Raw genomic sequence first — 14,517 nt, 5'->3', positions numbered from 1 at the left:
TTGCTGCATGAATTATTTTTTTTGCAAATCAATTATAAAGTTTTAATTATTAAAAGAAAAAAAGGGGCAAGGGAATCTCTGTGAAACTGAGTCTGATTTATAAAGTGATTTACAGGCCAAACAGGGCTACACAGTGAGACCCTGTCTCAAAATGAGGTTTATCTTATTTTTAACTATGCATATGTCCATGCAGGTGCCCCTAGAGACCGAAAGAGGATGTTGGTTCCCTTAAACTGGGGTTACGGGCAGGCAGTTATGAGCCGTCATCATGGGTTCTGGGACTCAGACTCAGGTCTGCTGAGAGAGCAACAAGTTCTCTAGCTTTTCTTTTCCTTTTCCCTTTTGTTTGAGGACTTGCTGCCAGCATTAGAAACACCAAGAGATAGAAACAACTCAGCTGAAGAATTCAGACTTCAACAGACACAATTCACTTCCTGTATCTCAGACCTTCAAGGATGAAGTACTGAAACTTTAAGTTTTTTTGGAAACATTTCTCTCTGCTACTTTTCAGAGCATAAGCAGGAAAAGACAATCGGAAAGGCCTAGGCAGCTGGTAACAAGACACCCTAAACATCTAAAAGAGTCTAATTTTGCGGTGCAGTTTCAACTAATTCCACACCCAATTTTTGTAAACTACAGACCTCCAAACTGTGTGACAGAAGATAACTGAAAAGGAGTATGAGGTGGTATAAGGCTCTGTTAGGTATGCAGCCCAGTGTAAGAGACGCCTGCATGAGACTAGGGTCAAGGTCACAAGGGTAAGCAAACAAATCTATCAAAGCAGTGGTGATGGCTCAGTGGTTTGAGCTCTTACTGCCTTACTGCACAGTCATAAGACTGGAGTTCAGATCCTGGCAGATAACATAATAGCAAAGAGAGAGAAAGAGCGAGAGAGAGCGCGCTGACACCCAACATGTGCATACAGCTATACACACATGCTCATACACTCATAGAGAAATGTTTACACAAATAAACACATCTTTAAAGAGGATAGAGATATCTGGAGAGATGGCTTAGCAGGTAAGGCTGCTTGTCACTAAGCTTGATAATCTGAAACCCAAAGGCTATCTTCTAACATTCACACACACTGGGTCTGCAGTAAAATGACTTTACAACTCTCTAAACAAATTATGAATTAACAAAACCAGCTTCGGGAGGCATACTCGCTAACCTTAAAGGCTAAAAGATATCAACCTTTTCCATTGTAATCAATCACAAAACCTTAAAAAAAAATCTTTTTTAAGTTCTACACAGAGACTCACACATGCTCCCCGCACAGCATGAGTGTAAGTCTTCCTGAGGTGAATGATTTTCAAAAAGCAAACAAACACATGCCCTCTAGACACAAACCAAGACAGTATCTTAGGAAAGAGTAGTTTCAAAATACCAGGCCTGACTGTAAAGCAGGACCGCTGAGCACACTTCGGACCTTTGGGCCTGGGGACACTTACCATATAACACCCGATAAGGAAGGCGGCATTCGCTTGCTTTCTCTGATCAGTGCCGGTAAAATGGATAATTTTCTTCCTCAGCATTGTAATGGACTGCATCAAAACAAACTGCTGTTAGTATTTTCTTGACTGCTTCAAGTTTCCTAAAATTCTGCTTTGTGACAAATTCTACATCTCACATGTAAGCAACCTCGATACTAAAACTCTAAGAACAAACAACCCCGAAGCCCTGAAATCCCAGGGGCTGTACTGTGGTATTAGAATTCTTTGAAACAGAAGGGAGCAGGAGGATGTAAACAGATACACGCCTAAAGACAGGCACCTCCGTGTCATTTCAGAAAGCCATGGATAGAGCCAAGAAAGATCAAAGACTGATGAATCCAGAGTTCCCACTGGAGGCCACTGTCACACAGTAGTGCCATGTTTTTCTAAGGAGATATAAGATCACAGCAGTATCCACAGCTAGTGGCAAAGGAGACTGGATAAATGTTCCGATCTGAAAAATCAACACTACAGGGTTTCCTGTAGCAGGCGATGTAAGTAGGAAGCTGGAGAAGTTGCCTGAAGAATCCCTGTATCTTCAGTTTCTTGAATCGGGTTCTCACTATTTGCCCTGGCTTGCCTGAACTAATTAGGTAGACCAGGCTGGCCCCAAAGTCCCAGAAACCCACCTGTTACATCTGTCTCTAACTCCTGTTCCAGTGTTGCTCTGACATCTGAGGGCACTGCACATACATGGTGCAAAGACCTACATGCATGAAGATACATGCATGAAGAACACTCACACACATGAAATAAAAACAACTTCTTTGAAAAAAAAAACAATAGAGCGCTTGCCTAGGAAGCGCAAGGCCCTGGGTTCGGTCCCTAGCTCCGAAAAAAAGAACCAAAAAAAAAAAAAAAAAAGAAAGAAAAAGAAAAAAAAACAAACAACTCTAGTCCTGAAGTCACTAGGTAAATGGATATACAGCAAAGATAATCCACAAGACAGAAGCTGAAAGGCTTTTTAATTTATGAAAATTAAGTACACACTAGGGATCTGTGTATGCTTCTTGATGTATGTACTTTGACAAGAAGCCACCATCACCCAGCAGGTCCCCAGTGGTTCTTCACCAATGTGAAATGCATCAGTAAAGCTGCAACAGAGTATGTCCAGCATGTTTGAATACACTGCTTATCTCACTGGCCCATGCTTGTTTGAATGTTCTAGTGTCTCCAGCATCAATCAATATTTTCCCATGGTGGTTTATATGAACTAAGGGACCTAAATCAATTAAAAACAAAAACAGAACGCAGCCAGCCATTGGCACCCTCTTCATCCAGGGCACTGCCAATCTCACAAGCTAGGTGGGCAGTGAGATGTTAGGCTGGTTGCTCAACACCTGCAGTGCCTCCAGCAAGTCACTAGAAAGGAACACACGCATTTGTTCTGAAGAATAAAAGCCTCCAACAGATTAGGCATGAGGGTGCATGCACAGGTGCACACATGCATAGACCCACTCTTTCAAAACTAAAGCAAAGGAACAATAGATGGGAGAGGGAATTCTATTTAGCCTGTTGGCCCTGTGGGAACAAAAGACTGTCTCTGACAAGGGGATAGGGGAGGGAACCCAACAACATAAGGCTATGGATGTTTACTTTGTTGAGAAGGCCTAGGAAGAAGTCTACACTTGTGTCTAAATATATAGTGAATACAGATGATGCTCAGGAGGGAAAAAACAGCTCCCTTACCCATAAATTTGTAATGGTGTTAAGCAAAAAAAATAATAAAAATAAAAATAAAAAAATGTGGTTTTACATAGTTCTCTGGTAGGCAATCCATTGTAATCCATTTTGTCACAAACTCAGTATTTTCTACTTGACAGTTTATAGTGACTAGGTACTTTTTTAAAATCTGAGACATGGTCTCACTATGTAATCTAGGCCTGGAACTTATTGTGTAGATCATGCTGGTCACAAACTCAGAGATCCACCTGCTTCTGCCTCCCAAGTGCTGAGATCAAAGGCACACACCACCATGCCCAGCTAGGTACTCCTCTAGTGTCCAGTTAGTGACTTTCATTTTGAATAAAGGAATGGGGTTTGTGCTCAATCAGAAGAATACACCGTGCGTCCTCAAGGGCATACTGTGGATCCTTGGTTCTTTTACTCCCAGGCCATGTGTGTAAAATGTTCACATTGAAGAGTTTCCAGCTCAGAGAGGGCAAGGTCTGTTTCCCCCCACCATTTACCAGCACTCTCTTTGAAAGGGAGGCAGGAGGAACGCTGGGCAAAGCAGGGAACATTTCCCTTGTCTGCTTCAGTTCCCATTAGGTCAGACCGGGAGTTAGTAAAGTAACTGCCTTTTGCTTCAGGTTAGTTTTGTTTGAGTTTCTTCAACACAAACTGGAACCAAAGAATCCAATATAAGCCGTTCCATTAAAATTAGAAAACACAAGCTACATGTGTTGGTGTATGCATGAGGGGATGCAGACACATCTAGGTCAGCCTGGGTTGTACATAAGTGTGTCTCAAAGCCCGGAAAAAAACTCTAGGAAACAAATGTATAACAGTATAAGTCTAGGAAAAAGAATATTTTTAATATGTTTTTGCTTGCATGCATAATGTATGTACTAAGTGTTTGTAGATGCACACAGGTCAGAAGAGGGTATCATGTCCTCTAGAACTCCAGTGACAGAGAGTTATGACGTACATGTGGGTCTCTGAAAGAGTATCCAGTGACTGATGAGCCATTTCTCCAGGCTCAGAAAAGTACAGTACACATTTCTAAGCACCACCACAAATGAGAAACACCACTTACAGAATCTCACAATGTGGGTCAGGCTGCACAGTCTCATACAGTTGCTGTGCACCATGTGATTTCATAGCAATCTTTGCAGAGTGCTGAGACTACAGGTGCACTCCACCACACCTTCTAAACGTTGCTGTGTTTACGGCATCCTAAAACATACTTCAGTAGGCAACGGGTGTCTTGGTAAACTTTGTCTGTTTTCTAGAGATAAGATCTTGCTGTCTAGCACAGGCTTGCTTTGAACTTGGGATTTCTCACCCGAGTGCTCAGAAGTCAGGTGTGCACTAGCTCACCTGGTCTCAAATGGAGCACTCTTTCTCAGAGGAAGTGCTCTTTCAAATTTTGAATCTTTTAAGCAGGAGCTAGGTCTCCTCCGCCTTGCTCTAAAGTACTGCTAAGTGATCACTTCAGTCAAACCTGGAGTTAGAAGATTTACCTTGAGCTTCTTATTTATCTTGCAACAATATCTGTAAACCATGGCCAGATTGAGTGGTCCAAAATCCGCATAGAAGCTTTAAAAAAATAAATAGAAACAGGTATACATATTTTAGCTGCTCTGAATGTAAATGCTCCTAAAATTATGGCAAGAGGGCATCCACCAACCCATTAACACTGGCCATACAATTCTAAGCTCTGCCCTACTAATACCAACAGAAGGAATATTCTGGAAAACAATACCTACTAAATTATGCAACAGTGAGCTAGAGTTGTACGCCTCATTAGTGGAGAGCTCAGCTAGCTTGCACCAGATCCTGCTATCTTCCCCTAACATACTCCTATACACGCACGCACGCACTCACGCACCCACCAGGTATGGAATAACTAACCTCAATTTAAAAAACTTGTTCTTGCACACATTTTCCACCAGCAAAACCAGTATTTTACACATTCATATTTCATACAGCTCTGCAGTGTAAACTATTAGAATATCAAATCAGGGTTTAAATGCAGGTTCTTTGTATCCTCAAAGATCTATTTTATTACTAAGAATCTGAAACAGCACCTAGCTGTAAGTGTTCATCAGACAGACATTTTTTCAAGGCTGGGTCACATACCTAGAGATTCCTTGAGAGGGAATTTTAAAAGTTCGAGTCTTCCAAGGGGCAATACTTACTTCTCATACTCTAGCTCGTTATCTATGCTGAAATAATGCTCGTTTGATGCACTCTTTGGTCTGCTGTAGAGAATGGCAAAACAAAGGCGATCTGAAATGGAAAACGGCAACGTTCTTTTCTTCAAGTTCTTAAACAGGTGTCCCAGGTCAAGACCCAACTCCTTTCCAATGAATTCAAGGATGGCTTGTTTAATTTTGTTGTGCCCCCAGCCCAATGTTTCAGATGGCAGAGGTGACAATGTATAATTTCAAAAAGTTTCTTTGCTGAGTATCAATAAATAAGCAAAGCTTCAAAGAAGAAATTGCCTTAATCTTGGTAAGTTCCCATGGTGGTAGGTGGTATTTCATGTGGTGGTACTGCTTTGGTTTCTGCAGCAACTGGACTAAGAAATGTCAGGAAATTCGGCATACCTCTGATGGCTAGCCTATAACCATGATTCAAGTTTATGAGAACACACTGAAAATACATGCAGCAGGAAACTATCTTTTAAAGTAAAAAAGCAAAGAATGCTTTCAATATTGCTGTTTTCAACTATAGAACACAAGAAGGTATGTCTATGTAACTATTCTCATGGATATGTATTTAAGAAAAAAATTAGAATCACTGCTTTGTGTTTCTTACAAAATGCTGCTTAAAATCAAGGTGAATGAGGCAAGGCCAGACTGGGGTGGAATCTGTGTTGCATGAATACAGTCAGAGGCTGAGGAGTACAGCAAGAAGGGAAGTGATGTTCAAAGGCTCCATCCACCCTTACTCCCACCAACCCCCAGAAAAAGGCAACATCTTAACATCAATTAGATACCTACACCCAAAATGTGGCAGAAATCAAGGACAGCCTTTGAAATATTTTTATTCTTTTTAGACTTGTTAGTGGTAAGAAACAACCAGAGCTGAGATGTCCTTTTTCTCAAATGGAAATTTAAACTTTTCAAGCTGTACCTCCACTCTTAGAACGGCTGCGAGAATCTCCTAGTAAATGCAACAAACTTCTTTGCAGCTGCATTCAAATGGGTGACAGGGCTTTGCCCTTTCCAACCACAAATGACCTTTGATCTGCGGCTTGACTGGGAATTTCACCCGCTCCCACACAGCGTGGGTGGAAAGGGTGTAGGACACAGGGGTCACAAGCACACTAAGGTTCATCCCCCAAAGTCACTGGACCCAGAAGGGAGGCCAGTTGGGCTCCTGGGGCAGCAAAGTCACTCCTCCAGCCATCCTAAGTCCTGCCCTCCTATGCACTCACCTCGGATCACCTCGGCCATCAGAGGGGTCCCTGCGCCCTCCCGTCTCATGACTCCAAAGCATCTGGAAAGCAGGGCAAGAGAAGTACCCGGCAGGTCTTGGGTGACCGCGACGGGAAGAAGAAAGAATGTGTGACCACACCCCCGAAGTCTAAAAAACAGTGAAGTTTAAAGGGCCGCGCCCATGCATGGGCACGGAAACGCCCTGGCGGGTGACAAGCAGCAGACTGGGAGCCAACCCCGGAAGTCCAAACTCTGGGACGTCCCCGAGGCGGCCAGGGGCCAGCGTCCTGCAAAAGAAGCCAGGCCCACGGGTACTCGCGACCAGAGATCAGCTGCCCTGCAGAGGGAGAGGGAAAGAAACCTGGCCCACGAGCACACGCAGCTAGGACCAACTATCCTGCAAAGGAAGAAACCAGACATATAGGCACGCGCGGCCAGAGACCAAATATCTTGCAAAGGGAGCGAGCGATTCAGCCAGCTGCTCCGGGTACACTGGGCCAGCTCAAAACCGGCTAGCCGGTACAACCCAGGCACGCGTGACGAGGGATTTAGGGTCCAGGCCAGCGCCAGCCTTCGCCACAGACTCGGGACTCCCGCCCACCTTCACCACCGCTGCCTGCCACCAGGGGGAGCTCCCCAACCCACACAACGAAGTGTCACTGCTCTTATCAGACAGTCCTGCAGCTGGGCTCTTGCACCAGAGTTTAGAAATCGCAAGGTAATTTGCAATGCTGGAGTTGGGCAAGAACATAATTCCAGCACTTGGTAGCAGAGTAGAGCAAGGAAGATCAAGAGTTCAAGGTCAGTCTCAGCTAAAGAAAACTCAAGGTTAACCTAAGCTACTGTGAGTATTCCTCAATAAGTAGGGGGCTAAGCTAACTTAACAGGTTAAAAAGTACTTGCCTCTCAATGATGCAAGCCTGAGAACCAGAGTTTAATGCCCAGAACCCACTCTACAAAGTTATCCTCTGACCTTCCCACACATAGCCGGTAGGGCACACACATTTTTAATTAAAAACATGTAGCACTCAGGTCATTTTCTATGTTAAAGGTTTAGGGATAGTATAAAAGCAAAATATTTGATGAGCTTCTTAGTAACCATTCAGTTTTCAGCCTATGTTCTTAATCTCAAAGGAAAAAGTTAACTCACAGGAGAGTTGATCCCACTTTTGTTGACTCTCATATGGTTCTGAGTCTATGGTACTTTATTTCCTCTCCAAATTTTCCCAAACTTTCAGAAAAGCACTGAGAAGTGGAAAGTTGCCAATGCCCTTCCCTTGAATGAAAATGAAAATGACAAATTTTCCTAAAAATGACACATTATTATGACCCCCAAAGTCCTGCATATTCCCTAACCTTATTCTAGAATTTCAGATGTATCAGAATGAGATCATGAAAACACACACACACACACACACACACACACACACACACACACACACACACCAGTATGGGGCAGGGATTCTTTCTATACTTTCTATACTGGGGAGGACTTTTCTAGAATCAAAGCACCATCAGAGAAATCACTGGTAAACTGGTGCATTCCTTACAGTAGTTTTCACAGCAACAAACAATAAGCCAGTCAAGGAAATGCAAAGAATATTCTAAATTCACCAAGCAGATCCAGTTTCAATTATGTTATTGCAAGCATTACAGAAATGCCATTTTAAAGTTTGAGGTTTGTTTTTTTTTTTTTCCCCATTATTGTGTGCGGCAGAGTACCACTCTCTGGGGTCCTTCCTCTCCTGCCACCTTGTGGGTTCAAGTGATCAACCTAAAGTCATCAGGGCTTCATGCAAGCTCCCATACCCATGGAGCTATCTTCCTATCCCCTACAACAGGGCTTTAAGGTGTGCCTTAAAACGTGTGCACATGCAACTACTGATATCTAAGTCAGAAAACTGGTCAGCAGTGGACACAGTTAGAGTAGGTGACCAGCATGAAACAAAGGAGGGTAACAGATTTATGCCTTTTTTACAGCGTTTGAACTTTGGATTACATCTATTCAAAATGGCAACATTTTGAAAACTAAACTTGAAGGCTAATGATGTTTATTCAAAGCTAAATCCTGAATGAGATGTGAAGTACTTCATGAGGCTGCCTGAAGAGGGTCCTCTCCACATACTGAAATCCAAGATTTCACACTGAAATTCCAAGATTTTGGTTTTTGTTTCCTTGCTTGCTTTGTTTTGTTTTGTTTTGTTTTTGGACAGTGTCAGTCTACATACCCCTGGCTGTCCTGGAACTTAACACATAGACCAGGCTAGCCCTTAACCCACACAGATCAGTCTGCCTTTTCCTCCCTGAGTACTGGAATTAAAGGTATGTGCCACCACACCCAGCCTCAGGGATGGATGGATGGATGGATGAATGAGTGAATGAATGAATGACTTTTAAAAATAACTCTAATTACAAACTAAAAGAAGTAGGGTAGCAAGATGTCTCAATGGCTAAAGGCACTTGCTATCAAACCTAATGACTTGAATTCAATTCCTGGGATCCACACCATGGAAAGAACTAATTCCTGAGAATCTTCTAACCCCACAAACATACACGGATGCACACAACCTTTTAATAACAGCCTTTGGGGCCTGTGTGTATACATAGTACTCATCTAGTATGGTCCTAGATTGGGTCTCTAGCAACAACAACAAAAAAGCCCTGGGCTTTGTAAGTTTGCTGGTTTCTTCAGGGCTGAGAAGTAAACCAGTTAACTTGCAACCAACAGCTGCAAGCATTGTCAAGTGAAGGCTGTGCTGGTGAGCCATATCCTGACAGTCTTACACTTACGGAGAACATCTTGGAATTAGTTTACCATGGGAAAACATATTCCTCTGGTAGAAAGGAAGTCTTTTTCCCTGTCACCCTGGGTGTGCTCAACTCCCCCTGTTCAGTATAGTATATGCAGTGTCAGCTTCCACTGACCAAGATCTACCCATACAGAACCAAGGACAAAGCTCCAGCCACTCAATCTCAATGGACAATGTGTCTGTACCTCTAGCCAGTTGCTACCTCTAGTCTACTACCTCTAAGTTCTTACTGTCCCCTCCTTTAGCCTTGTCATGTGACTTCTGAAGTTATGCCACTGACTGAGAGAAAATGTTGACTCCCCCTATCTTTTCTCTTTTGAAGAAGGGGCCCCTGAAGCTTCACTGGATCTACCCAGCATGTGTAAAGTGCTCTCTGGCTATGTGAAAAATTCCAGTCCATATCTACTTTCAGCTGTAGATGCACTTCAGTGAGATGTTGTTTGCCTGTGCAAAAAGCCTGAGTCTGAGCCCCAGTACCAGAGAAAACTGGGCATGGTATCCCACACCTGTAATCCCAGCCCTTGAGAAGTGGAATCAGGAGGAACAGGAGTTCAAGAGCATACTTGGCTACAAAAACGTTGAGGCCAGGCCAGTTGGGGATACACAAGACCTTGTCTCAGGTACAAACAAGACCTTAGTATCCAGCAAAAGCATGGTCCAGTGCTGCTGCTCTTCAGTAAAGGCCTGGAACTCCATTACCAACACAGTGACACAGAGAGAGACAGACAGGCAGGCAGGCAGGCAGGCAGGCAGGCACGCACGCATGCAAGTATGCATGCATGCACGCACACACACATACTCACACAGAGTCTAGCAAGACTAGTATTTCAGATAGCATGTTTGGGATTTAAGTCTGGTTACCTATTTAGTCCCCTCCCAACTCCTTTCTATAATTACCAGTCAATTGGTACCAATCCCATGAATAACAACAGTCTTATATGTAAAATATCACAGTTTGCACAAAGCGAACCTGATCTCTGTGTTCCCTCTCTTTTGTACCTGCTTGCTGAAATGAAAGGTTTGTTTAGTTACTGACAGCTTTACAGATCTTCTGATTGAAAACTGGCTTTCAGTATAACCAGAGCAAGGGTAAATGTATTATTAAACTGCCTTTTATTCATGATTTTTCAGAAGCAGTGTTAACAAAACAACAACAACAGTCCTAAAAGCTGGGCATGCTTGTCACTGATGTAAACATATTATCTAGAGAGAGAATCTACACTGAGGAGCTGCCTCTGGCAGATGGTTTTCAGTTAATAAGAAAGCAGGCTGAGTAACCAATGAGCACCTTAGTGATGAGTTTGTTTGACCGGAAGTTTTAAGCTAAAAAATGAACCTTTTCTCGCCAAGTGGCTTTTGGTCATGGTATTAATCACAGCCATAAACATCTAGCTACAAACTGGCTGTGATGATGCACACCTTTAATCCTGGAGTCTGGCAAATCTCTCTAGTTTGAGGCCACTGACTCAAGACAGGGCGTGTGGGCAGGTCACATGACCATTGGCACAGTGGCCAGAGCTGACCTAGGGATAAGTCACAGAAGAGACAGACTGGGCACTTTAGGCAGATGGATGCTCATCTAGGGTTATAAGCCAGGAACTTTGACAAATTCTTATTTTTCTATGTAAGTAATAATAACTCCAGAGGGGAAAAGGATGGAAGTCAATACTTACCTCACTTCAAAACAAAGATTTGCCTGAAGGAACATTTTGAAAAAAACAAAACAAAAAAAAAAAACAAAAACACTTCATTTCAGACCCTCTTTCTCACAGGAAACCACCTTTCTCACAGAATTTTTTTCATATTAACCTAGGTAAAACATGGGTGTATAAAATAAGTGCAAATCAAATAAATACATACTGGTAAATCTGGAGGAAAAGTAATTTTAAGCAATTCTTCGGCATACGTGTAAATTTCACTATTCAAGACTAAACCCAAGTTACATATTAATAAGATGGATGTGCTTCTTTACATTCACATAAAGAATAAATTTTTGGTGGGGGTGATAGTGGTGCATACCTAAAGGTATGTTAAAAAAACCCAGCACTGGAGGGGAGGGGGGGGCAGAGGAAGTTGGATCTCTGTGACTTTAAGGCCAGCCTGGTCTGCAAAGAGAGTTCCAGAACAACCAGGACTTTACACAGAGAAACCCTGTCTTCAAACAAAAGAATTTTGGGGCAAATAATTTGATACTTCAGGGCACAAAGAATCTGAAAGATTTCTTCGGAGTTCATTAACATTTTGATTCTACAGTCTTTGGTGCTGAGAACACACACCATTTTATATAAATATATAGTACAAATGGCATAAGTTCAAAGTGATTTCAGAAACTGCCAATGCTGTCCCAATCTCAAGGCAAAACTCATTCGAAGATTTTTGTTGAACAGACCCAAGTCGGCAATTTTTAAAGTCAAACATTCTACCAGAACACAATCATCCAGCGACAGACAATTTGACACGTGTGCTGAGGGTGGGAGCAGAAAATATTACTAAAAGTCTTTGCTTTCCATAATTAAACAATGTTTCTGGGAGAAAAGAGAACTGTGTGTGCAGTAAACCCCTGCAATCTGAGGTGCTCCTTGCAGTGTTGGTTAGTGCTGCCCATGGAGAGGCAAGCGCAGTAGACATAAGCAAGGACCACCAGCAACACCTCACAGTCACTCTGGTTTGACTTTGAATCAATATTTGCTCGCTGCACATTTTAGAGACGTTTTACTATTGCTATCTTTTTTTTTTTTTGCTAACCCCCCACATTCAGTCACCAGCTCTATAAGAGTTTGCACCCACAGACTAGAAAGCTGAGCCTTTCCTTATTAGAAGAAAGGTTTTAATTATACTTTATCTCCTATGTTTAAAGTCTCTCAAAACAACGATTTGGACAAGTCAGAATTCTAGGCCATTCTAATAATTTTCCTTTAGGAAAATTCAGTGATTTAAAAAACATCACCATGCTAATATTGTGATGCTTTTCTTCTGTGGCGCACACAGATTAATGCATCAACATTATTTTTTTTAAATGAAAACTGGGACAAAAGACTTGAAGATAGTTAACAAAAGAAAATAAATGGCCTGTAGCTCGTGAAAAAGAAGTACTCAAAATCAGAGCAATGCAAATTACTCTGATGCAATGCAAAATACAGTGAAGTAGCACTTCCCGTCCACTAGAATGGCTAAAATTAGAAATACTACTACTTGTTGGGAAAGAAATAGAGCCATGAGTATATGCCTATACTCCTAAGAACCATAAAATAATATTAATGTCTGTTAACACAGAAAAAGTGTCAAAGTGGGAGCCTGACCCTCCTGCAGACAAGACTTCCAGGTAACAAAGGCTTCAAAGGAAAACTGCAGGCAGGGAAAGAACGCCTCCCTGGGCTCAGACCTAAAGCTGATTGACTATAGCCATGTCCCGTAGGTCATAGATTAATCAGGCTCATTATTCTGTGGAATTTTAAGAAGCCCCTTACCCAACAATGTCCTTGGGACTTTCCAAACACCTGCCCTAACCCAAATTGCAAAGAACACAGTGTTTCTTAACCTAACTTGATAATGTTGACTGATCTTGGATCCACTTTCTCCTCATAGCACACACCACACGCACACACACACACACACACACACACACACACACACACACACACACACTCCTTTGTTTTCCTTGGACTGGTTTAGTTTTGCTTCGGTCCTCCCAAGTCCCCTTTACCAGAAGGATAATCCAACTCCGTGCCTTTCTCAGTCAACTTGACATAAACCTGGAATCACTTGGGCAGAAAGACCTCAACTGAAGAACTGTCCCAGTCGGATTGGCCTAAGGTATCTGAGACATTTCTTTAAACCGCTGATGAATGTGGAAGCTCCCCACCCCTGAGGGTGCCATCCCTGGTCTGTGTAAAAGGGTGGCTGAGCAAGCCCCTTCATGAAGTAAGTCCCTCTGTGGTCTCTGTTTCAATTCCTATTTCAGATCTCGCCGTAGGTCATCCCTACGGATGGTGCACTGTGACATGTAAGTGAAATAAACCTTTTCCTCCTCCCCAAGCTGCTTTGGGTCATGGTCTTATCATAGCAATAGAGAGGCAAACTAAAACACTCTTGAACCAAACCTAACCTAACCTAACCTAACCTAACCTAACCTAACTCCTAACCTAACCTAAGCTAACTCCTAACCTAACCTAACCTAACCTAACTCCTAACCTAACCTAAGCTAACTCCTAACCTAACCTAACCAACCCCTAACAAAGAGGGAGACGCAGGAAAGACGCCTCCATACCTTAGAGCCCCATATGCTAGTGTGAGGGTGGAAACTGCAAGTGAGTCAAGAAGACACCCAACATTGACTCTGGCCTCTACACCCACCTTCAGGCTCAGCTATACACAAGTGCACACACAGATACACACAAAACCCCACAGAAATGGTTGGCAATTTCTTTCTTTCTTTTTTTTTTTTTTTTTTTTTTTGGTTCTTTTCTTTTTCGGAGCTGGGGACCGAACCCAGGGACTTGCGCTTCCTAGGCAAGCGCTCTACCACTGAGCTAAATCCCCAACCCCAGCAATTTCTTCCAAGTTAACTTTCACTTTGACCTCTACATATATACCCAAGAGAAGTTCCAAGTGTCTACAAAATATTCACAGCACCTTTATCATAGACAACAACTGGAAGCAATCCGAGACCATCAGTAAGAGAGCAGACTCCCCAGTGGAACACTATTCCAACCAAAGAGAGCAAGTGCATGATGCTCAGACAAACACCTACACCTTTGAGCTCAAGCAGAGAAGCTCGCACTGCAAGCTTCTGTACACAAAAGTTCAACTGCAGGCAAAACTGGCCCAGACAGAAATTGACGTGCTCATGGAGTGGGTATGGGACAAGGAACCCCATGGAAAGAAAGTTCAGGGCAGTGGCTCATGAGTATATATGCTTGATAAACTCAAACTTGATTGATTGTATGTAAGCTGTATTTAAAGGAGCCAGAGGTAAACAGATAGCTTAAGAAGGAATCTCAGGGGATGGAGAGTCAGTTCATCAGTTAAGAACTGTACTTTTGGGGGCTGGAGAGATGGCTCAGTGGTTAAGAGCACTGACTGCTCTTCCTGAGGTCCTGAGTTCAA

The 14,517-nt window shown here is 42.7% G+C and overlaps 1 protein-coding gene across 44 annotated transcripts in view; it reads right to left on the bottom strand.

Moving 5' to 3' along the window:
* Window positions 1–14,517, bottom strand: part of Cdc14b (cell division cycle 14B) — an 88,568-nt gene that overhangs the window by 55,432 nt on the left and 18,619 nt on the right. For 25 of the 44 annotated variants that reach the window (XR_015640858.1, XR_015640855.1, XR_015640854.1 and 22 more), the window contains exons 2-4: window positions 5,357–5,447; window positions 4,679–4,754; window positions 1,452–1,544 (exon numbers count right to left, since the gene is read on the bottom strand). Coding sequence is in view for 28 of the 44 variants with exons in the window: in XM_087590906.1 (XP_087447032.1) it covers window positions 1,452–1,544; window positions 4,679–4,754; window positions 5,357–5,447 (260 nt within the window). In the remaining 16 variants the exon portion in view is untranslated. Of the gene's footprint in view, window positions 1–1,451; window positions 1,545–4,678; window positions 4,755–5,356; window positions 5,448–6,600; window positions 6,750–14,517 lie in introns of those variants that run through there. The other 19 variants (XR_015640853.1, XR_015640850.1, XR_015640852.1 and 16 more) reach the window with 3 other exon arrangements.

The sequence above is a fragment of the Rattus norvegicus genome, chromosome 17 (assembly GCF_021556685.1).
Source record: "Rattus norvegicus strain SHRSP/BbbUtx chromosome 17, alternate assembly SHRSP_T2T, whole genome shotgun sequence".
In the NCBI taxonomy this organism is placed as follows: domain Eukaryota; kingdom Metazoa; phylum Chordata; class Mammalia; order Rodentia; family Muridae; genus Rattus; species Rattus norvegicus.
This window is presented reverse-complemented; position numbering and strand designations above follow the sequence as displayed.